This window comes from Loxodonta africana, chromosome 25 (genome assembly GCF_030014295.1).
Source record: "Loxodonta africana isolate mLoxAfr1 chromosome 25, mLoxAfr1.hap2, whole genome shotgun sequence".
Taxonomy (NCBI): Eukaryota; Metazoa; Chordata; class Mammalia; order Proboscidea; family Elephantidae; genus Loxodonta; species Loxodonta africana.
This window is the reverse complement of record NC_087366.1, coordinates 15,189,239-15,214,981: the sequence shown is the minus strand read 5'-3', so window position 1 is coordinate 15,214,981 and position 25,743 is coordinate 15,189,239. Positions and strand designations below refer to the sequence as shown.

Below are 25,743 nucleotides of genomic sequence, written 5' to 3'. Positions count from 1 at the left end.
ACCCTTTGGCATCTTAACTTTGAAGTCTTGCTGAAGATACAAGAGAATAAACTACGGAAACTGCCAGTCTTGACAATCATTTTAGAATACCAACTTACTTAAATTTACAATAAATAATGAGAATCCAAAGTGACAGCTATTAAACCGCATTCAAGTACAAAAATGCCTGTTAGTATTTTGACATGTAAACCTGGTGTTGTTCACTTGTTTGTATGGAATTTTCTTTATCATTTCGTCAGGGTTGGAATTTGTTACGGCATATGACCCATTGGGAGTTTAAAAAGGCTGATAAGATGACTATATCTCTGATCGAGTCATGCCACTTCAGTTCGCTTCCTTTTCCTGTTTCCTCCCAAGGAACTTTACTTTCTGCTTTCTCTTTCTTGTTCGACTCAAGAAGATTCCTCTTCCTCAAAGATTCAAATGAAGCTGAAGCATCAAAAGACAATTTGCCAACCTATGATTTTACCTAATTCACGTGTAATAACCTGGGTGACTGAGTTGCTAGTCATTGGCGTTGTTTATCTGCTTGTCTCCCATTTACCCTTGCTACTAAAATTAGCCTATAGCATTGACTCACTTCCATAATTCAGATCTGCAGTTTAGGATTTGGCTCCTTATCAAAGCCAAACTGCCTCTTCATGGGATGTTCCTTGTACATAATACTCACTCAAATGTTTGCTAAATGAATGAATGATGTTTACCATCTATATGCCTTCCCTTCCCACAGACTTTTTGTTTTCTAGGTTGGCTGTTTATTAAATATTTCTGAGACACAGATCTAAGACAGTAAACATAAACATGAGAATTGGCTATCATGAGAAAAAACTGGCCCTATGGGCTAATGAAGGTCAACTTTTTTTTTTTTTTATATTTACTTTGAAGTGTCAATCGACTGTTCTTAAAATCAAATGTTGCTTTTACTAAAAAGATGAAAATATATTTTCTTTATAATGTTCTACCACCTGCTACTATAAACATGCAATTTACTCCTGATTTGCAAACCTGAGCACTGGTGTCATGGCAGAGACATGGTTAAGGAAAAGGAGCAATCACCTGCTAATTGAGGATGTGGATAGAGTCACTTCATAGTACATCCCTCTCTTCTTCAATCCATATCCCTTTATTCCTTTACCATCCTCCTTTTCTTACTTTTTTTTGTTTTCTAGTTTGCCTTCCATGGCCCTATTGAAAGATATAAACATTGAGTTATACTTCCTTTTCTCCCAAATAAAAATATCAAAAGTGTGACCAGATTACCTACATCAGTATCAGCTAGAATGTTTGCTTAAAATCCCTTCATGACCAGCATATATCTATTTATCTATCAATCTATCTGTCTGTCTGTCTATCCATCTATCACCTATCTATCCATCCATCCATCCATCCATCCATCCATCCATCCATCCATCCATCCATCCATCCATCCATCCATCCATCCATCCATCATCTATCATCTATCTCTCTATCTCTCTATCGCTCTCTCTCTCTATCTATCATCTATCTATCATGTCTGTCTATCCCTCTATCCACCTATCTGTCTGTCTATCATCTGTTTGTCTATCCCTCTATCCGCCTATCTATCATGTCTGTCTGTCTATCTATCTATCATCTATCATCTATCTACCTATCATCTATCTATATAGTTCCCACCTACATTTTCCAACTCTCAGGTTTTTGGGAAGCTGCTTTCCCACTCTTAGCACACACTGCCACCTTGTGGGGACCTGTATAACTGCATGAATCTGAAGAAATGAGACTTTTCCCACCAGTACTACCATCAGAGTCCACTTGGGATGTGTATGTATGTCCCAAGTAATACATCAAAAACATATTACCTCAAAAAAATTTTTTTTCATTGATTTCAGCATGCCTTCCATTACTGAAAATTCAAAGCAGAAAATAATTGGGTCACGAAGGGGTGAAAAATGAAGACTCCCTAGTCCTACTGTAAAACCTGTTGCCATCGAGTAGATTCTGACTCATAGCAACTCTACAAGACAGAGTATAACTGCCCCATAAGGTCTGCCGATTATGTGTTTAGGCAGGTGGGGGCCAGAGGTCTCTGTTTTTAACAAGAGCCCTAGGCACTTCTGTTGCACTGTGATTTCTGAAACTTACTGCCATTGACCAAGATGCATAAGCTCCAAGACAGAAAATTAGAGAATCCTAAATGTTGATACCTCATTTGTAGATGCTTTACAGTAGAAATCACACTTTTAAAAAAAAATCTGATGACTGCATAGAAGAACTATGAGCAGTGTGTAAAAATTAAATGAAGAACATTTATTAGTTTATTTGATGACCACGGCTGTTATTGAAAGACAGGGTATGTCTAAAAACAGTTCTGTTTGGGAAGCAATCATTTCAAATGCTATTATTTTCTTTATTTACCTTTGCTTTCCATTTTTTAATCTTTTTGTCTGTGTGTACCTCTGCATCACTTTCTCTCCTTGCCTCCCTCCGACCTTCCCTTCCTCTCTATCTCCCTCTCTCTCTTTTTCCAAAACTCTCAGTCCAGCCTCTCTTTCCATGGCAATGCATACTTTGTTATCACATCTTTATTACTTGGAAGCATGATGTCATTAAGAGTATGATTATTTCAGTCAGAAGAATTAGGTTCTAGATTTTGCTCTGATGCTTACTAGCTGTGTGATTTTGGACAGTTTACTTCGCATCTCTGAGTTTCTCTTGCCTCAAACACTAAAATAGATTACTTGCCTCATAGAGCTGTTGTGAGATTTAAATGAGACTAATTTGTATAAAGTGCTTAACACAGATCCTGTAGTCAATTGTTGCAGTTATTAATTACAGTGAACACATGGGAAAGAATGAGTTAAAGAGAAATTCAAATCCTTATCACCTTAAATATGGTGATAGTTGCTTTTTTTTGCTAGGTTCTGAAAATATAAAGATGAGTGAGACTTGGTCTCTGATCTCAAATTATTTACAATTATGTAGGAAAAGACAGACAGATGCATAATTCCGCCCACTATTTATGTTTTTGGAAACCCCGGTGGCATTGTGGTTAAGCGTTACACTGCTAACCAAAAGGTCAGCAGTTGGAATCCACCAGGCACTCCTTGGAAACCCCATGGGGCAGTTCTACTCAGTGGCCATTGAGTTGATTCTGACTCATAATGGCTTCACAACTTTATCTGGTAAATAAAATAACCAGGATAATGTTCCTAATCTAGACAGGCATCGTGATCTTGAACCCAAGATCTTGTCACCATCATCAACCTGGGGTGAAGGCCATGTTGTAGTTATCTGGGTGAGAAATTGTCATGATTGTCTAGATGCTGGATTGAACCGTTTAATGCAGTAAATGTGTCCTCTCAAATTCTGAGGAAATCATCCAATAAATGATTTTCTTTCACAGAACTATTTTGAAGGGAAGGGGCATAATAGGTAAAGCATAAATAGTCTGCTATGTTCTTGTATTATACATTTTGTACTGCTGTTGTTATTAGGTGCCGTCAAGTTGGTTCCAACTCATAGCGACCCCATGCACAACAGAACGAAACACTGCCTGGTCCTGAGCCAGGCAGAATTGTTGTTATGCTTGAGCTTATTGTTGCAGCCACTGTGTCAATTCACCTCGTTAAGGATCTTCCTCTTTTCTGCTGACCCTGTACTCTGCCAAGCATAATGTCCTTCTCCAGGGACTGATCCTTCCTGACAATATGTCCAAAGTATGTAAGACGCAGTTTCTCTCTCCTTGCCTCTAAGGAGCATTCTGGCTGTACCTCTTCTAAGACAGCTTTGTTCGTTCTTTTGGCAGTCCATGGTATATTCAATATTATTTGCCAACACCACGATTCAAAGGCGTCAATTCTTCTTCGGTCTTCCTTATTCATTGTCCAGCTTTCACATGCATATGATGCAATTGAAAATACCACGGCTTGGGACAGGCGCACCTTAGTCTTCAGGGTGACATCTTTGCTCTTCAACACTTTGAAGAGGTCCTTTGCAGCAGATTTGCCCAATGCCAGGCGTCTTTTTTATTTCTTGACTGCTGCTTCCATGGCTGTTGATTGTGGATCCAAGTAAAATGAAATCTTTGACAACTTCAATCTTTTCTCCGTTTATCATGATGCTGCTCATTGGTCCAGTTGTGAGGATTTTTGTTTTCTTTATGTTGAGGTGCAATCCATACTGAAGGCTGTGGTCTTTGATCTTCATTAGTAAGTGCTTCGAGTCCTCTTCACTTTCAGCAAGCAAGGTTGTGTCATCTGCATAACACGTGTTGTTAATGAGTCTTCCTCCAATCCTGATGCCCTGTTCTTCTTCATATAGTCCAGCTTATCATATTACTTGCTCAGTAAACAGATTTTTTTTCCTTGTTCTGTCCGAACAACTGCCTCTTGATCTATGTAAAGGTTCCTCATGAGTGCAATTAAGTGTTCTGGAATTTCCATTCTTCGCAGTGTTATCCATAGTTTGTTATGATCCACACAGTCAAATGCCTTTGCATAATCAGTAAAACACAGGTAAACATTCTTCTGGTATTCTCTGCTTTCAGCCAGGATCCATCTGACATCAGCAATGATATCCCTGATTCCACATCCTCTCCTGAAACCGGCCTGAATTTCTGGCAGTTCCCTGTCGATATACTTCTGCAGCCATTTTTGAATGATCTTCAGCAAAATTTTGCTTGCATGTGATACTAATGATATTGTTCTATAATTTCCACACTAGATTGGATCACCTTTCCTGGGAATAGGCATAAATATGGATCTCTTCCAGTCAGTTGGCCAGGAAGCTGTCTTCCATATTTCTTGGCATAGATGAGCGAGCACCTCCACCGCTGCATCTGTTTGTTGAAACATCTCAATTTAATATTCCATCAATTCCTGGAGCCTTGTTTTTTGCCAATGCCTTCAGAGCAGCTTGGACTTCTTCCTTCAGCACCATCAGTTTCTGATCATATGCCACCTCTTGAAATGGTTGGACATTGACTAATTCTTTTTGGTATAATGACTGTGTATTCCTTCCATCTTCTTTTGATGCTTCCCGTGTCATTTAATATTTTCCCCATAGAATCCTTCACTATTGCAACTCGAGGCTTGAATTTTTTCTTCACTTCTTTCAGCTTAAGAAACGCCAAGCGTGTTCTTCCCTTTTGGTTTTCCATCTCCAGCTCTTTGCATATGTCATTGTAATACTTTATTTTGTCTTCTTGAGATGCCCTTTGAAATCTTCTGTTCAGTTCTTTTACTTCATCAATTCTTCCTTTTGCTTTAGCTGCTCGACGCTCAAGAGCAAGTTTCAGAGTCTCTTCTGACATCCATCTTGATCTTTCCTTTCTTTCCTGTCTTTTCAATGATCTCTTGCTTTCTTCATGTTTGATGTCCTTGATGTCATTCCACAACTCATCTGGTCTTCAGTTACTAGCGTTCAGTGGGTCAAATCTATTCTTGAGATGGTCTCTAAATTCAGGTGGGATATACTCAAGGTCATATATTGGCTCTTGTGGACTTGCTCTGATTTTCTTCAGTTCCAGCTTGAACTTGCGTATGAGCAATTGATGGTCTGTTCCACAGTTGGCCCCAGCCTTGTTCTGACTGATGATTTTGAGGTTTTCCATCGTCTTTTTCCACATATGTAGTCAATTTGATTTCTGTGTGTTCCATCTGGCGAGGTCCATGTGTATAGTCACCATTTTTGTTGGTGAAAGAAGGTATTTGCAATGAAGAAGTTGCTAGTCTTGCAAAATTCTATTATTTGATCTCTGGCATTGTTTCTGTCACCAAGGCCATATTTTCCAACTACCAATCCTTCTTCTTTGTTTCCAACTTTCGCATTGCAATCACCAGCAATTATCAATGCATCTTGATTTCATGTTTGATCAATTTCAGACTGCAGCAGCTGATAAAAATCTTCTCTTTCTTCATCTTTGGCCCTAGTCATTGGTGTGTAAATTTGAATAATAGTCGTATTAACTGGTCTTCCTTGTACATGTATGGGTATTATCCTATCACTGACAGTGTTGTACTTCAGGATATATCTTGAAACGTTCTTTTTGATGATGAATTCACCACCATTCCTCTTGAAGTTGTCATTCCCAGTGTAGTAGAATATATGATTTTCTGATTCAAAATGGCCAGTACCAGTCCATTTCAGCTCACTAATGCCTAGGATATTGATGTTTATGTGTTCCATTTCATTTTTGACAATTTCCAATTTTCCTAGATTCATACTTCATATATTCCAGGTTCTGATTATTAATGGATGTTTGCAGCTGTTTCTTCTCATTTTGAATCATGCCACATCAGCAAATGAAGGTCCCAAAAGCTTTGCCCCATCCACGTCATTAAGGTCGACTCTACTTTGAGGAGGCAGCTCTTCCTCAGTCATCTTTTGAGTGTCTTCCAACCTGGGGGGCTCATCTTCCAGTACTATATCAGACAATGTTCCACTGCTATTCATCAGGTTTTTACTGGCTAATGCTTTTCAGAAGTAGACTGCTGGATCCTGCTTCCCAGTCTGTCTTAATCTGGAAGCTCAGCAGAAACCTGTCCTCCATGGATGACCCTGCTGGTATCTGAATACTGGTGGCATAGCTTCCAGTATCAGAGCAACACGCAAGCCCCCCAGTACGACAAACTGACAGACATGTGGGGGATATTCTGTACAAGACATTTTAAATACATTACTGCAGATCCTTTGAAAATTCCCTCATGACATTTAATGAAAAAAAAAAGAAAAGAGCTATGAATCAAATTATGCTTCCTTCTCACATGTTTTTACTTTCTGTAGTTGATACTCCAGATCCGTATGTGGAACTTTTCATCTGTACCACTCCTGACAGCAGGAAAAGAACAAGACACTTCAATAATGACATAAATCCCGTGTGGAATGAGACCTTTGAATTTATTTTGGATCCTAATCAGGAAAATGTTTTGGAGGTATGTGAATCATTTGGGGACTGTTTGATCATTGAAATTCATGTTGAAGAGATGTTTGTCTTTGTTTCCTTACTGCCCTCTTCCACCCAAGTTAGGTGTAATTAGAGTCCAGCTGGGCAGCACATTAGACTAGCTTCTAGATGGTGTACATTGAGTAAAATGTGTGTCCAGTGGGAAATGCAGGCTTTAGGTGGGGCTGGGAAGATTCTTCTGTGCTCTCCTTGTGCTCTGTTATAAAAAAGTGAATCCATGTAAAATAAAATAATTGTCAATTGCCTTTTAAAGAAGTTAAAATAGATTTTTCCAAAAGAGGTATATTTATTTTATACATTAATATTTTCTTCATATTCCAAAATAACATTTCCTCTGAAAGGGGTTAAAGTTACATTTTTGAAAACATGATAATCCATGGGTAAATCAGGAAATTAAAAAAAAAAAGGTAATTATTATTTTAGTAACAAATACAGCACTAAGAAGGAAAAGAGAGATGTATTGTTACCTGTTGAATATTGAGGATCTGAAATGACAGTTCAATATTATCCAAGAATGTTTATTTTTTAAATGTGAAAGACTTTAGACACAATTTCCAGAGATTCGTGGGATATGTTATGCTTGTGTTCTATCTACCCTTTACTATTTATACCCTTTACTATTTATAGATCACATTAATGGATGCCAATTATGTTATGGATGAAACTCTAGGGACAGCAACATTTCCTATATCTTCTATGAAAGTGGGAGAGAAGAAGGAAGTTCCCTTTATTTTCAACCAAGTGAGTGACACAATTGTTTTTCATACTTATGTCCATAAAAATCTGTGTATTCTTAAAAGTCGGGTTTAACTTTTGGAAATTTGTTTATTGTTGTTGTTGTTGGTGGTGGTGCTGGTGGTCTGTGTATTTGTTTTTAAAGTGAATGTTTTGTGTTTTAAGAAGAAAATTTTGTCTTCCCTTTTACTTACTGTTCTCATCTTTTTTTATCCTGAGATCTATAAACTGTGGTTGAGGTCACACACTAAGTAAAACAGAGACTTCCATCTCTTTTGTTGCTGCACATTACAACATTGGGATTAGTCAATGACTTTGGACTCCATTGGCTGACCTATTACAGAACATTCGGGACTATAAAGGGCGAGGCAAAATCTAAAAGGAATGGCAGAGAGAGAAAGAGAATCACAGAGAGAGCTCAAAGAAAACTGCTGGGAAATCCAAACCTACCAAAAAACCAAACCCGCTGCTGTCGAGTCGATTCTGACTCACAGCAACCCTATAGTACAGGGTAGAAATGCCCCGTAGATTTTCCAAGGAAATCCAAAGTATCCCCAAATTATATGGTTATTAATAAATTAAGCTTCTGTGGAGGAACATTTTTGTTTTAAATAACCCTGAAATAACGAGGGCTGAAGCAGTGAAGGGTTGACAGGAATATCTTGACATTATCATCAACTTTTTATTTCTAGGATTGATTTCTCAACTTTTTTGGCATGTCTGAGTTTTGATAGCTTATTTTCCAATAATAAAACCCTAGGGAAGTAGTTATACAGAACAAACTGATTGCATTTTGAATTTTATGAGAAATTAATTTAGTAGTTCACAGTGAGAAATGTAAACAGCTAGTGGGCCAGTGTCCAGAAAGCTGGTTAATGTATATATTTCTTCTTAGTGGTAAAAGCTCTGTGTTTTTGCTCATTTTTGGGATAACATTTTGAATTCCTACACTCAGAAAAACCTTACCTATCCCTTAATTCTCACCTGCAGGTCAGTTTTCCTAACCTTTACCATTTCAAATGACCTTTCCTCCTTTGTGCTCTCATGATACTTGTCTGTGGTATTCATTGGGGGTGAATTATTTATACTGTTCAATTTTTCATCTGCTTCCTATAAACTAAAATCCTATAGGGTCAGAAAACCTGAAATATTGAGTTTACAGATCTAGTTACAGAGTTAATACATAGCTTATATTTATTGAATGAACATAGACCTCTTTTAGAAGCCAGCTTAAGTCCAAAGCACGTCTTGGCTAAATCAAGCAATCAGAGTGAACCATGTGCCTTGAGGGCATTCCAGTACATGTGCACCATGCTGGTCCCTTCAGCTACTCCAGGAAGCATGTCTTGTATCCAGTGTCAGGAAACATACTGCCCACATTTCTGTTGACCACTTTTTAAGCTATTTCTTTCATTCCTTCTACAAATACTTATTGAAGATCTACTATGTATCAATAATTATGCTTTGTGCAAGGAATATAAGAAGAATAAGGTACAGTAAACTCTTCCCTCAATTATTTCCATCTCGGCTAGAGGTAAGGAAAGAGTTGGAATGAGAAGTGAAATTAGAGTGGTACATATATGTGATAAAATAAAATTCCCACACTGTGAAATAAGTATCAATGAGGAATATGTAGAGTGCAGTGGGAACATAGAATAAAGAAATATTGTCTTGTGGGAGGAAGCTAAGGATGACTCCAAATCAATAGATGATTTTGAACAGGTTGAAAAGTGAATATAGTGGTTAACACCTTCACATCTGGGGCTAGGCTCTGTGTTTAAACCGTGTCTCTGCTCCTTAACATTTGTTTTATTATGGGGAAATCACTTAACTCCTCTGTGCCTTGGCTTACTCATTTGTAAAAATGGAGATAATATCTCATAGGGGAGTCTATACCAAACCAAATCCACTACCGTCGAGTCTCTTTCAACTCATAGTGACCCTGTGGGGCTGAGTAGAATTGCCCCATAGGATTTCCAAGGCTGTAAATCTTTACAGAATGAGACTGCCATATCTTTCTCCAGGAGTGGCTGGTGGGTTCAAACCACCGACCTTTTGGTTAGCAGCCCAGTACTTTAACTGCTGCTCTACCAGGGCTCCTATTTATATATATATAATATAATATACACTGTAATATGTATTTACATATGATATATTTTCTATAAATAGATATTTAAATGTAATTGTTTAATTATAATTAGATATAATTTAACCCATCACCTTCAAGTTGATTCCAACTCATAGCAACCCTATAGGACAGACTAGAACTGTCCCATGGGGTGTCCAATGAGTAGCTGGTGAATTCTAACTGCTGACCTGTTGGTTAGCAGCTCTAGCTCTTAACCACTGCACCACCAGGGCGCCAGGGCAGGTAGAATTTGTTATATAAAATATAAATTATATAATTACTTAAATACTTTATATAAGTATTTAATTTATTATATATTAAACATAAAAAACATATATTAAACATATAAGTATATAAATAATTCATTATAAACATATGCAAATACCATATACATATATACATTCACACACATACATATAGTGTTTAGAACAATGCCTGGTACACATTAAGCACTATATAAGTGTTTGTTGTTGTTATTGTTGTCGTTATTGTTGTCGCTGCTGTTACTACACCTTAAGAAAAGAACAGAATTTCGGCAGGCAGAGAAGCAGCTCTGAGCATTCTAGGCAGGAGAAATTTAAAAAGTGCGGAGTTTTGAAAGAGAAAAGCAAGTTGGGATACCGTACATCAAACAGTTGGCAGGTACATTCTGGAGCAATGGGGTAAATGGTTTAAAGGTGGTCAAAGGCTAAACTTTGCTGGCCTTACCTACTGCACATTGCTAGGGTAGGCTCTCCATAAATGTTTGTCGAGGACTTTGTAAGCATGGATTGACTTTTCCAAAGTGTAATGTTTTTCTGCTCCTTAGTCTATGATATAAAGACTGGTTATTAGAGAAGATACTGTAGGAAAAAACACATTTCCTCTTCTCCTGTCATTTCCTATAGTTAAGTGTATAACCCGGGGGCTCTAAAAAAGACTTTTCAGATACCTGAATTTAAAGCAGCTCACATAATTATTTTCTTTAGTGTGCCTGAGAAAACAGTTGGCCAAACAGCTTTCCTTCATTACTCTGTTCTGGAGAGTACTTTGCAGTTTTTATCTGAATGACAGTCCTTTGAATTAATGAACTGTGGCGGTAGTGAGGAGAAAGACTGAGTGATGGCACAGTGGTAAGTTCCTTGTGCAAGCCACCAGCCTCGCCTGATCTCGGTCTTCACTTCACAGGAAGAGGACGATCTTCTATCTACACTTTTAACAGGGACCACAAGAAAGAACAGACCAGCGAAGGGAATAACATGGGAAAAGAGTCTTTTAAACAAACCTCGAAGATGGTTGTGGCAATCTGGTAAACTAAAAAGGGTGCTTGGACTTGGCAAAAGCAGAATAAATGATTCAAGCCAACATGTGATTGGCAAAAACTCCTTCAAGATTCTTTTATCTTCCAAAAGTTAATACTGAGTCAATTTAGAGAGATTTCTGTGGCCAGGAAACATCTGGAGAAAGAATAATCAAAAAAACCTGTCACTGTCGAGTCGATTTCTACTCACAGTGACGCTATAGGACAGAGTAGAATTGCCCCATAGGATTTCTGAGGAGCGGCCGGTGGATTCGAACTTCTGACCTTTTGATTAGCAGCCTGAGCTCTTTAACCACTGCACCGCCAATAAGTCAAAACCAAACCAAACTCATTGCCATCAAACCAACTCTGACACATAGCGATCCTATGGGACAGAGTAGAACTGCTCCATGGGATTTCCAAGGAGCCACTGGTGGATTCCAACTGCCAACCTTTTGGTTATCAGCTATAGCTCTTAACCAGTGCACCACCAGGACTCCAATAGGAGTCTCCAAATGGAGATTGCTGAACCCCAGGGCCTGCTCTACCCATATGGGCTAGAAACTGGGAATCAGGAGACCCAGACTCTCAGTTTGTCCCTGTTTTTTTTTTTTTTTTATTAACTTCCCTTCAGAATGTTTGAATTGTCATTCTTTCTTTTTGAGTCTTATTTCCTTCATCTCTAAAATGAAAATTTAGATTAAATTGGTTCTAAGATCCTTTCTAATATATAAAATTAAGTGATCTAGAAAAAACAGATTATTTTTCATCTGTCTGTATTCACTGAAAAGCTATCAATTCTTCTCACTTTACAGGTATAGAAACTAAATAACAATAATGCAATAATTAAAATTTTCATCTATGTAGTTTTATGCTATTTTAAAATACTGACTTGCCAATAGATCACGTGATTTATTGATGTGAGAAGAATTTGAACATTTACTGTGTTCCTAAAATTTCACTCTTAAGAAAGCTGCAGAAAGTTTCCGTCAAAGAATAATCTGTTTAGAATGGAATAGGCATTCATGTGTAAACTGATAACTAATAGAGTAAGCAGTATTATGAGGTATACTTTCACTGAATTTCTTACTTAGAAGTTATATTTTAAACACCTGTTGTGTTCCAGGCAATGTTCTAGGCAATGCCCAAACAGCAGAGGAGATGCAGACAATGTCCTGACTCTACAGGAGCTTGCATTTTGATAGGGAAGGTAAACAGGCAACTACGAGCAAATGGACAATCAACAGAACATCAGCTAGTGATGGGTACTGCGTAGAAAATAAAACAGACAGAAGGTTTAGAGGATGATGGTGGGCAACTGAATTTTGGGAAGTCAAGGAAGGCATCTTTGAAGCATTATAATTTTTTTCCCAAATTCTATTACAAAAATTTTCAAAAAAAATTGAAATAATTGTACAATCATATAACTGCAACCTAGATTCTGTCATTAACATTTGGTATATTTCCATTGTCACAAACCTCTCCATGTATCCATTCATCAAATCATCTTTTTTTTTTTTTTTGATGCATTTAAAATCTGCAGACACTGGTATGCTTTACTACTAAACACTTCAGCATGTTACTAACTAGAATTTAGTATTTATGCATTATAATTTTAAGTGCCAAAGGAATAGTGCATGTAATATGTGCAATGACAGTTATAAGAAGAAATTATTTTTTATTCGTTTTTAACAAATAACCACTGAGTACCTGCTATGTGGCAGAAATATTTTTAGGCAATGTCTAGTCAGTAATGAACAGAACAAACAAGAATCACTTAAGATAGACAAGAAGGAAGGTAAATAAGAAAAAGATATTTTTCTTAGGTAGCAATAGCCAGTAATAACCAAACCAAACCAAACCAAATCAGTTATGACCGCATGTGTGTCAGAGTAGAGTTCTGCCCCATAGGGTTTTCAACAGCTGATTTTTTTTTGGAAGTAGATCACCAGGTCCTTTTCGTGATGTGCCTCTCAGTGAACTCTAACTGTCAACATTTTCGTTAACAGCCAAGTGTGTTAACCGTTTACACCTTCAGGGACTCCAGCTGGTGATAAGCATTAAGTAAACCAGGGAAGGAGGGTGGGGGGCCATGTATAGGTGTGTGGAGGGTGTCACAAACACAGTTCTAAAAATGTGGCTAAGAAAAAGCATGTCTGAGGCTATGGAGGGCAGAAGGCACTGGGAGTAGGAAGGTCCTGAAGCAAGAGTGCCTGGCGTGTTGAGTAACATCCAGGAGGGAAGTATGGCCGGAACACAGGGAAAAAGCAGTCGGAAGAGTGGTGGGAGATGAAATCAGAGAGGTAAAGAAGGGAATGAATGAAGAAGTCGGAAACAAGGAGATCATTCTGGGTTCCACTGGAAAACAACGACTTAAGGTAATCCTTAAAGCAGAGGGTGTGGTTTGGTCACTAAAGGGCAAAAGCAGTCCTGGCTGAGAGAACAGCTTGAACAAAGGCATGGAACTAGGAAGGACAAAGCATGTTCAGGAAATAGCGTCTAGACGAGTTTGATGGGAGCATGAAAGAAATGCATGTACATTGGTATCAGACCACACCAGCCCTTAAATACAGGATTTAGGAATCTGGATGTAATCTTACTGAGAGCAGTGAGTCATGGAAGGTCTTTGACGAGGTAATGGGGGAATTTAGATCAAACAGGGTTTGGCTTTTTCCTCAGAAGAATGAGCAAGCAAAAAGTTAGTAGATAAAAATACAGATAAAGTATGAGATTGAAAGTAAATAAGGTTGATGAAGTTTACAGCAGATGGCTTCTGTGGAAAATGATTAGAATGGGGAGGACAGGGTGACTCAAGGAGTGTGGAGACAGCCTTAATGTGTCAATAAATGTTAAATGAAATGATGGCTTAGTAGCAGTGAGGATTAGCTAGTGTTGGAGAGCATAAGTTTACAGTATCTCCTTACTGTTCCTTAGACAATGTTTTATCACTCAATTTTAGGACAGATACATTTTTTCGAGGAGAAAGACAATGCTAGGGCTGGGTCTGCAGTTTCTGTTTTCCAGGTGGCGTTTATAAAATCAGGGTTATGTTATATCTTTTGGTGTCATCATTTTAGAGACCATCAGAGTTGTCATTTTAGAGATGACACAAGCTGCTGGTTCTGACCCGAGGCTCAGAGGCAGGTTGCCACAGCCTGGGTTCCAACCACGATTCCCACTACTTGCTAACTGTGTGATGTTGGACAAGTTGTTTATTCTTTCTCTGCCATACATCCTCATCTGTAAAACATGATTTTATATATTGTTGTTGTTGTTAGGTGCTGTCGAGTAGGTTCTGACTCATAGCGACCCTATGCACAACAGAAAGAAACACTGCCCGGTCCTGCACCATCCTTACAATCGTTGTTATGCTTGAGCTCATTGTTGCAGCCACTGTGCCAATCCACCTCGTTGAGGGTCTTCCTCTTTTCTGCTGACCCTGTACTCTGCCAAGCATGATGTCCTTCTCCAGGGACTCATCCCTCCTGACAACTTGTCCAGAGTATGTAAGACGCAGTTTCTCTCTCCTTGCCTCTAAGGAGCATTCTGGCCACATTTCTTCCAAGACAGATTTGTTCGTTCTTTTGGCAGTCTGTGGTATATTCAATATTCTTCGCCAACACCACAATTCAAAGGCGTCAATTCTTCTTCGGTCTTCCTTATTCATTGTCCAGCTTTCACATGCATATGATGCAATTGAAAATACCATGGCTTGGGTCAGGCGCACCTTAGTTTTCAGGATGACATCTTTGCTCTTCAACACTTTGAAGAGGTCCTTTGCAGCAGATTTGCCCAATGCCATGCATCTTTTGATTTCTTGACTGCTGCTTCCGTGGCTGTTGATTGTGGATCCAAGCAAAATGAAATCCTTGACAACTTCAATCTTTTCTCCGTTTATCATGATGTTGCTCGTTGGTCCAGTTATGAGGATTTTTGTTTTCTTTATGTTGAGGTGCAATCCATACTGAAGGCTGTGGTCTTTGATCTTCATTAGTAAGTGCTTCAGGTCCTCTTCACTTTCAGCAAGCAACGTTGTGTCATCTGCATAACGCAGGTTGTTAATGAATCTTCCTCCAATCCTGACGCCCCGTTCTTCTTCATATAGTCTAGCTTCTCATATTATTTGTTCAGCATACAGATTAAATAGGTATGGTGAAAGAATAGAACCCTGACACACACCTTTCCTGACTTTAAACCAATCAGTATCCCCTTGTTCTGTCCGAACAACTGCCTCTTGATCTATGTAAAGGTTCCTCATGAGCACAATTAAGTGTTCTGGAATTTCCATTCTTCGCAGTGTTATCCATAGTTTGTTATGATCCATACAGTCAAATGCCTTTGCATAGTCAATAAAACACAGGTAAACATTCTTCTGGTATTCTCTGCTTTCAGCCAGGATCCATCTGACATCAGCAATGATATCCCTGGTTCCACGTCCTCTTCTGAAACTGGCCTGAATTTCTGGCAGTTCCCTGTCAGTATACTGCTGCAGCCATTTTTGAATGATCTTCAGCAGAATTTTGCTTGTGTGTGATATTAATGATACTGTTCTATAATTTCCACATTCGGGTGGATCACCTTTCTTGGGAATAGGCATAAATATGGATCTCTTCTAGTCAGTTGGCCAGGAAGCTGTCTTCCACATTTCTTGGCATAGACGAGCGAGCACCTCCAGCGCTGCTTCTGTTTGTTGAAACATCTCAATTGATATTCCGTCAATTCCTGGAGCCTTGTTTTTTGCCAGTGCCTTCAGAGCAGCTTGGACTTCTTCCTTCAGTACCATCAGCTCCTGATCATACGCTCTTGAAATGGTTGAATATTGACTAATTCTTTTTGGTATAATGACTGTGTATTCCTTCCATCTTCTTTTGATGCTTCCTGCATCATTTAATATTTTCCCCATGGAATCCTTCACTATTGCAACTTGAGGCTTGAATTTTTTCTTCAGTTCTTTCAGCTTGAGAAATGCCAAGTGTGTTCTTCCCTTTTGGTTTTCCATCTCCAGCTCTTTGTGCATGTCATTATAATACTTTATTTTGTCTTCTCGAGAAGCCCTTTGAAATCTTCTGTTCAGTTCTTTTACTTCATCAGTTCTTCCTTTTGCTTTAGCTGCTCGACGCTCAAGAGCAAGTTTCAGAGTCTCTTCTGACATCCATCTTGGTCTTTCCTTTCTTTTCAACGATCTGTTGCTTTCTTCATGTATGATGTCATTCCACAACTCATCTGGTCTTCAGTTACTAGCGTTCAATGGGTCAAATCTATTCTTGAGATGGTCTCTAAATTCAGGTGGGATATACTCAAGGTCATATTTTGGCTCTTGTGGACTTGCTCTGATTTTCTTCAGTTTCTGCTTGAACTTGCATATGAGCAATTGATGGTCTGTTCCACAGTCGGCCCCTGGCCTTGTTCTGACTGATGATATTGAGCTTTTCCATCGTCTCTTTCCACAGATGTAGTCAGTTTGATTTCTGTGTGTTTCATCTGGCAAGGTCCATGTGTATAAAAGTCACCGTTTATGTTGGTGAAAGAAGGTATTTGCAATGAAGAAGTCTCTGGTCTTGCAAAATTCTATCATCCTATCTCCGGCATTGTTTCTATCCCCAAGGCCATATTTTCCAACTACTGATCCTTCTTTGTTTCCAACTTTCGCATTGCAATCACCAGCAATTATCAATGCATCTTGATTTCATGTTTGATCAATTTCAGACTGCAGCAGCTGATAAAAATCTTCTATTTCTTCATCTTTGGCCCTAGTGGTTGGTGTGTAAATTTGAATAATACTCGTATTAACTGGACTTCCTTGTAGGTGTATGGATATTATCCTATCACTGACAGCATTGTACTTCAGGATATATCTTGAAACATTCTTTTTGACAATGAATGCAACACCATTCCTCTTTGAGTTCTCATTCCCAGCATAGTAGTCTGTATGATTGTCCAATTCAAAATGGCCAGTACCAGTCCATTTCAGCTCACTAATGCCTAGGATATCGATGTTTATGCATTCCATTTCATTTTTCGTGATTTCCAATTTTCCTAGGTTCATACTTCGTCCATTCCAGGTTCCGATTATTCATGGATGTTTGCAGCTGTTTCTTCTCATTTTGAGTCATGCCACATCAGCAAATGAAGGTCCCAAAAGCTTTACTCCATCCATGTCATTAAGGTTGACTCCACTTTGAGGAGGCAGCTCTTCCCCAGTCATCTTTTGAGTGCCTTCCGCCCTGGGGGAGTCATCTTCCAGCACTATATCAGACAATGTTCCGCTGCTATTCATCAGGTTTTCACTGGCTAATGCTTTTCAGAAGTAGACTGCCGGGTCCTTCTTCCTAGTCTGCCTTAGTCTGGAAGCTCAGTTGAAACCTTTCCTCCATGGGTGACCCTGCTGGTATCTGAATACCAGTGGCAGAGCTTCCAGCATCACAGCAACACACAAGCCCCCACAGTACGGCAAACTGACAGACACCTGCCTCTTAAAACATACATGGAATAAATACATGGCAAGTGTTTGAACACTGCCTGGCCCAGTAAGCACTAAGTAAATATTATATGTCCTCATTATAATTGTGACTGGCCAGATTGAATTAAGCATTTGCTATGCTTCATTAAGCAGATTTAACTGTCAGACTTACTTTTTTGTTTGAACTGATTGATCAAAAATGAACTGTCATTTAAATATGGTAGAGCTTGTACACTTATTGATCATTTATGTCAAGATAGTTCAGAAATGTTCTATTTGTCTATCGCTGCATATATCAAGTGTGGCCTTGTGCTACAGTAGCCCATCTAAAAAATTATTGTAGTGAAATACATATAAGAGAACATTTACCATTCCACCCATTTTTTGTGTGTGTGTGCGATTCAGTGACATGTTGCCATGTTGTACAACCCTCACCACTATTAGTTTCTAATTTTTTCATCACCTTTAGCATGAACTCAGCACCCTTTAAGCAGTACCTCCTCATTTCTGCTCCCCAACTGCCCCTATTTAAAAACAAAAACACATGGGGCATGAGTAAAACTCTACTCTGAGTAGAACTGCGCTCCATGGAGTTTTTAATGACTGACTTTTCAGAATTCAGTTGTCAGGCCTTCCTTCCAAGTTACTTTTGGGTTAGCAGCCAAGCACATTAACTGTTTGCACCAGCCAGGAACTTCTCACCCACCCCTGGTAACAACTAATAAACATCTTTTCTCTATGAATTTGCCTATTCTTTCTATATTTTAGATATTTTATGTAAGTGGTATCATACAATATTTGCCCTGTGTGTCTGACTTGTTTCACTCAGCATAATGTTTTCAAAGTTCTTCCACATTGTAGCATGTATGAGAACTTTATTTCTCTTTATGGATGAATAGTATTCCAGCTTCTGTTTATTTATTTAGCTGTTCGTGGATGCTTGCGGTGTTTTCACCTTTTGGCTATTGTGAATGCTGCAGTGAACATTGGTGTGCAAGTATCTGTTTGAGTCTTGACATCCAAGTCTTTTGGATAAAGACCTACGAGTGGAATTGGTGGCCATTTTGAAGTGTAATGATATAGTGTCTTCAGAATTCAGTGTGTTTTGAGTAAAAAAAATAGCCCACTTTAAGAGAACCATGGAAATGCTTAGGTTTTGAAGTAAGGCAGAGAAAGATTATGCTTTTTCTTGATTTTTCTGGATGAGATTAGTTTATGTTGGTGATTACTTTGAAGGAGGTAATCGCTAAGTTTATATTGCGCAAGGGTTTTAATTTACCATCTTTTTATAGAAGTTGATGTTATTGTTTAAAAATAGTCACATACCATGGTTCCTGTGTTATCTGTCAAATTTTGGCTGATTGCTTTCTTTGATTGCTGCTTATTCATAATTCATACTTGAAAATGAATGAGGTGTGTAGTTCTATAGAAGAGGTAGTGGCAAAGTTTAAAAAAGAATTGCTGTTTCGATGGTGAGTTGAGTATGTTAAGTTATAATCAGGATGATTGAAGTGGGAATATATGTATTCATGTGAGAAGACAAAGACTACAATTTGGGTGAGTTAATGAGACAAAATGAGGTTTGGAGGGAAAACAAGACAACTATATAATTTTGGGAGAAAAGCAGGAACTCATTGGCAAGGACATGACTGCCTCATAACTGATGCAGGGCAAAGTTCAAACTCGGGTCAAGCAATTCCTGGCTTGAAGAGTGAATTCATTTTATTTCCGATGCTAACAATGGAAATTTAAGGGAGTCTTTTCTTTTTTTTTGGGGGGGGGTCATTCTGCAATCTATAACTTTTAAATTATAGGGCATTTTAGAATGCTCTTGTGTCCTTGGGATTCTTCATTTGGCTTTAAGTACCATCACGGAGTAGAACACATTCAATTTATTCACCACCGTATACCCAGCCTGGCAGCCATTAGGAACGTGAATTATTTCTGGATGAATAAATAAATAAAGGCACTTATGGGAAATGCTGAAAACCTGGGAAGTGCCCAGACAGGTGTAATGAAAGTAGATGAGGTTTAGAAGAGAGGAGTTGGAAAGTCTGAGTGATTCCCACTGGGAGAAAAAGAGATGGTGGAGAGATCTGGTAGTAGTGCTCTAGGAACTCTTTCATTGTGTGAAAGCTAATGATTAACCAGTTCACCAGAATTTCCACTGACGTCCTCATAAGGAAAATGGAAACTTGGAAAAAACGAAGTTATGAGCAAATGCAGAAAGGGAAACGATGTTTGATAGAGTGGAACATTGTTATAGGGCAAATTTTATCTTTCAAATCTTTTAAGATGCTAGGGTTTTTTTGGGGGGGGCACAATGCAGGTGACTTCTTAGGTGATGGATTAGAAAAATTCCAGTGGTAGATACTATTTTTTGTTTTACAAGGAATCATCTATTTTTTTTCCTTTTTAAAATATTTCAGCAGCATCTCACTCAACTTTAAATGAGCAAAATTTATTTAACTGTGACATAACTTGCGTTGGCAGGGGGTCATCTCCCCTGTGCACTTCAGGGCTTCATTGCCCGAGCCTTCATTGCCCTGTTCCTGCATCATAGGATGGAGTTGTCGTGTATGGAAACATTCTGAGTAAAAATGACACTTGCTTTTTAACATAGCATTTTATTTGTTATCTCACATAGATGATGTAAACAGATAAATCAGGAAGCATTATGTACTTCTCTTAAAATATGTAAAAGATCATTGACTCAAAGATGGCAATTAGTTTGCTCTATGGAGAAAAAGGAAACCCCGGTGGTGTAGTGGTTAAGTGCTACAGAGAAAAAGAAAAAGAATAAATCGAATCAAGAGGGATTAGAATTCAAAGAAATGTTTATTGAAAGGGAGGAAAAAAAAAACCCAAACCCGTTGCCGTCGAGTCTATTCCAACTCATTGCGACCCTATATATTGAAAGTTGAAGGCTGTGAAAATTGGAATATATTAATAAAAGCCCAGCATATTTTAAGAGTTCTTTACTACTAGGATCACTTCTCAAGTTTAATTTAATGTGGCTATGTGCATCTTTTTGTAATAATGATTTTAAAGTCCCTCCTAATGCCAGGCACTAGGCTTTTGCTCTAGCTTATTTCAAAACAAGTCTGGAAAGTTTATAGGAGAGTGAGTAAGTTAGATGCTTTTAAGTTATCTTTAAATCTGAAGGCTTTTGTAATAGCTTCTCTCCTCCACTTTTTTCCCCACTGAACAGCTCCCATGGTAAGCACCTCAAATTGTTTTCCTCTGAGCAATTCAAAGAAGAGGTGGTTGTTTTCCACAAGAATGTGCAATGGGTACAGCCTGCCTCTTACATTTATAATTCCTGCAAGAGGTGGAGTTCTTCTAATGTGTTCTGGTTCTCAGTTAAGTATTACAGGGTTGGGGAGAGCTGGGGAAATTTGGCCATTCTTCCTTCTACTTGCCTTGTAATACAAGCAAAGTGGAAGCAGGTAATGCAGAGACGCTTTACGCAGTGCGTGGGAAGGAGTTTATAGTAATTATTTCATGCCTCACAGGAAGCACCTATTTTTGCGGTTATCTTACCTGAATGACATGTTCCAGGTAAAAGGTGCGGAGAGATTGTGAATATCAGGGTTCATAGCATGTCTGAACATAATGCATCAAGTGAGAGGGTTTTAAATTTACTCCTGACTGTGGGTGGCCCACTAGGGCCAGATATAGAAGTGAGGATATCAGTCCGTGTGACAAGAATCATGGCAACACGTTATGTAATCCTTGAAATCGCAGACAATCCCATGTCTTCTCCTCTTTCCTCTGTGCCTTTATTTAAAGAATCTTATCAGTTTGCTAGGATCATGAGTGTTTTAGTCAAAAATTGTTGATGGATGATATAGAAGGGATATTATTATGGAGAAGACAAATATGACTATAAACAGTATGGTTGATTTTCCTTTTATTTATTATCATGACAGGTAGGCATTGAATATATTCAGGAATTAGATATTTTAATACATAAATCAGTTAGGGATGCCAGGTGGGAAGCCAGATAATTTATTTATTGTGCTTTAGGTGGAAGTTTACAAATCAAGTCAGTCTGTCACCAAAGTTGTACACACCTTGCTATGTACTCCTACCTGCTCTCCCCCTAATGAGCCAGCACATTCCTCCTCTCCACCCTGTATTCTCCGTGTCCATTCAACCAACTCCTGCCTGCCTCTGCCTTCTCATCTCCCCTCCAGACAGGAGCTGCCCACATAGTCTCATGTGTCTACTTGAGCCAAGAAGCTCACTCCTCACCACTATCATTGTCTGTCTTATAGTCCAGTCCAATCCCTGTCTGGAGAGTTGGTTTCGGGAATGGTTTCAATCTTGGGCTAACAAAGGGCCTGGAGACCGTGACTGTCAGGGTCCCTCCAGCCTCAGTCAGACCATTAAGCCTGGTCTTTTTACGAGAATTCAAGATCTGTATCCCTCCGTTCTCCTGCTCCATTAGGTATTCTTTGGAAACCAGATTTTTTGAAGATTTTTTTGTCATGGAGTAAGAAAGACATTTTATCCTTGAATTCTTCCATTTGTTAGAAAATTCCATACTGAGTAGTATTCTTTTTTAAATTTCTATTCACTTGTGATGGCTCTGTTTTCTGGAATAAAAAACATTAAGCTTAATCTCATTTTAATGGTAGAGCTCATGTATTTCTAGAACATATAGACCATGTTTGACTTCCCTGCCAAAAAAACCCAACTGCCATCAAGTCAATTCCAACTCACAGGCACCCTGTAAGACAGAGTAGAACTGCCGCATAGAATTTCTAAGGCTGTAAATCTTTATGGAAGCAGACTGCTACATCTTTCTCCTGAGGGGTGGCTGGTGAGTTCAAAGCGCCAAACTTTTGGTTAGCAGCCGAGCACTTAACCACTGTGCCACCAGGGCTCCTTATGTTTGACTTGTTGTTTTTAGTTGTTAGGTGCCATCGAGTCGGTTCCAGCTCATAGTGACTCGATGTATAACAAAGTGAAACACTGCCTGGTCCTATACCACCCTCACAATTGTTGTTAGGCTTGACTTAGCATGCATTATATAAAACGTATATCCTTTTTATGACCTAATCTAACTAATATATCTTTTTTTAGGTCACTGAAATGATTCTGGAAATGTCTCTTGAAGTTTGGTAAGTACATTTATTTAGTTGAATGGAAAGTATTGGAATTGATCCACGGATTTATTTTGATTGCTAATGAGTATATTGCTAATGCGTATGTATATACATTTTGTATATGAAATAATTCACACAGCTTTGAATATATAAAAGTGCATTCATTTACTTTGATTTTCTTTATCTCTTAATAGCAACAAAATAAAAAAAATCTAATATTCTATGCTTAATGTTCAAGTAGTTGGGTGGTTTAGTAATAGCATAAGGGCTATATCTATTACTGAAATGAATGTAGTTATTTATGTCTATATTGTATTGTAGGTTTGGGTAGATTTTCAAAAACATGAACATGAACATGAACAGAAAACCACAGTAATACTTTTTTATAAAGGGGAAAAACTGAAAATTGAAATTGATTTTGTTCACAGTGGTCAGCAGGACTACAAATGGTAAAGTTCCAGGGAGTGTTTTGCCCTTTCAAAGTGGCCTCTAAAACTGGATGTTGGATGTTCATTTGTTATGAATAGTGAATCTTAGGGGTGCAAGGCCTACCTTGGCAATTAGCTGATTAGTAGAGCACACCCCTCTCAATCTTACTCTGTCTCTGTGAACTTCCCTGTTGAAGCTGGTTTTACTAAAGTTACTAATATGCATTTTACACAAATGTCATGCAAATTAGTTTAAGTCTCATATCTTGTGATTCCACAAATGCGTGATAAATAGACACATTGGGTTTAGACATTTCTTTCCCTTATTTTGATGTTGATTGGCATAAATTATCACTCTCAATATATCTCAGCAAATATCACAAGAGAGTGGAAGCTATTTTGTTGCATTATTTTGCATTAAGTTGATTCTTGCTTTAAATTGGTATATTTTGGCTTGAGATTAGAAATGAATTTTGTTATTTGACTGACAATGCAAGTAATGCTGTTTGTCGTAATGAGAAGTGGTCTTCATTGAGGTTAATTAGGACCATATTATGCAAAACAATGAGCTTTAACAATAGCAATATTATTAGAAAGCCTAGAAAATCTCGGTGACATATTGTACACATGTCAGGAAGCAGTTTACTATATTATTTATAGTGAACTTTAATCAAATTCTATTTTTGTCTGTTAATTTATACCTTAACTCTAAAGTGGGAATGTCTTCTTTAAAAATTTTTTAAATTTTCCATATAATATCTTTTGTTAAATATAATATAAAGTTGAGAAAAATTCATTATAAAATTAAAGATATATGTAAAAAAGAAATAGACAAACCATAATTACCAAGTATATAGAATTATTAACATTTTTTGAATTTTCTTCCAGATTTTTTTTTTTTTTTTACTGATATCTTCTGAACATTTATGTTCATTGGGCTTTACATATACATATATATTTTTAAATCATGCTTTTTATGCTTAATATAAGACGAGGATCAGCATGGTATATTACAAAAAACGTGAGTTCCAGAATGAGTTCTGGGTTTAAATCTACTACTTCTACTTATGTCAACAGTTAAAAGATTCCTAGTCATTTTTTTACTTATATATAAGATATGAAAAAAAACAACAACAACAGTACCTTATGAGCATAGTTACGCCGTGGCCGCAACAGCCGGCTCACACACAGCCGCAGGTGTGAGGAGGGCGCAGGACTCAGCGCTGCCTTCTGTCGTCCGTAGGTTTGCTCTGGGTCGGAGCTGAGTCGGTGGCACCTAACAACGACATAACATAAGTACGGTTATTGTGATAATTAAATGATATGTTCTTTCTAAAGAGTGTATACTACAGGAAATTTTCTTACATATACGCAACAAGCTGGTAATAGTATTGTTTGAAATAGTAAAAAAAAAAAAAAAAAAGTGGAAGCAGCCTCAATGTTCACAGATAAATAAATTGTGAGATATTTGTAGAGTGCGAATACTCTACAATAGTAACATTGATTGAATTAAATCTACTTATGAAATAGATGAATCTCAAAACCAAAATGTTCAATGAAATAAAAAAAAAAACTTTGCAGAAGAATGCATACAGTGAGATATCATTTATTAAAAATAAATCTGTAAAATCCTATTATTTAGGGACAAAAATATATATTGAAAAAACCCACCCACTGCCACTGAGTCGATTCCGACTCATAGCGACCCTCCAGGACGGAGTAGAACTGCCCCATAGAGTTTCCAAGGAGCGCCTGATGGATTTGAACTGCCGGCGTCTTGGTTAGCAGCTGTAGCACTTAAAATATATATTATAAAATTATAAAGAAATACATTGGAATGATAAAGACAAAATTTAGGGTAATGATTACTTTTGTGGGACAGAAAAGGAAATACAGTAAGGGGAATTCACAGAGACAACTGTGCAGATGAGATTTTTATCCCAACCTAATATTTTACAATAAATGATAGAAACAGAGTTTAGCCCAAGACTTGACTTAAAAAATGATAATTCACTATCCTACTGTTTTCCCCCCTTGTGACATACTCTTCATGAAAAAGATCGTATTTAATAATTGTATAACGCAATGCTTCGATATGCTATAATTTAATCGTTTCCTTATTTTTGAATAAATAGGTTAAAGGATTCTTTCAAAATTTACGGTTATTTCCCTTAAAGTAGATATCCAGAGGTCAAATGCACGTTTTAATTAATTTTGGTGCTTGTTGCCAAATTGCTTTTTAAAGTATTTTGCAAAATTTTACTCACAAAATGAATGTATGAGAATAATAGGGTTTTTTTTGGGTAATAGAGTTCTCTTACCTTTTTCTGAGCGCTGGTGGTATAGTAGTTAAGAGCTCAGCTGCTAACCAAAAGGTTGGCTGTTGGAATTCAGCAGCTGCTCCTTGGAAGCCCTATGGGGCAGTTCTACTCTCATCTATAGGGTCACTATGAGTCAGAATTGACTCAATGGCAATGAGTTTTTACCTTTTCCAGCACTGGAAAGTAGTTACTGAAAAAATGTATATTTAGAAATAATTAGTTAATTTACTAATGCATGGAAACCCTGCTGGCGTATTGGGTAAGTGCTACGGCTGCTAACCAAAAGGTCGGCAGTTCGAATCCACCAGGCACTTCTTGGAAACTTTATGGGGCAG

The 25,743-nt window shown here is 37.9% G+C and overlaps 1 protein-coding gene across 2 annotated transcripts in view; it reads left to right on the top strand.

The window, feature by feature from the left end:
- PLA2G4A (phospholipase A2 group IVA) overlaps positions 1-25,743 on the top strand; it is a 172,122-nt gene that overhangs the window by 59,447 nt on the left and 86,932 nt on the right. For both annotated transcript variants that reach the window (XM_010590939.3, XM_023549183.2), the window contains exons 4-6: positions 6,763-6,911; positions 7,571-7,684; positions 22,637-22,674. In XM_010590939.3, the coding sequence (XP_010589241.2) occupies positions 6,763-6,911; positions 7,571-7,684; positions 22,637-22,674 (301 nt within the window). The remainder of the gene's footprint in view (positions 1-6,762; positions 6,912-7,570; positions 7,685-22,636; positions 22,675-25,743) is intronic.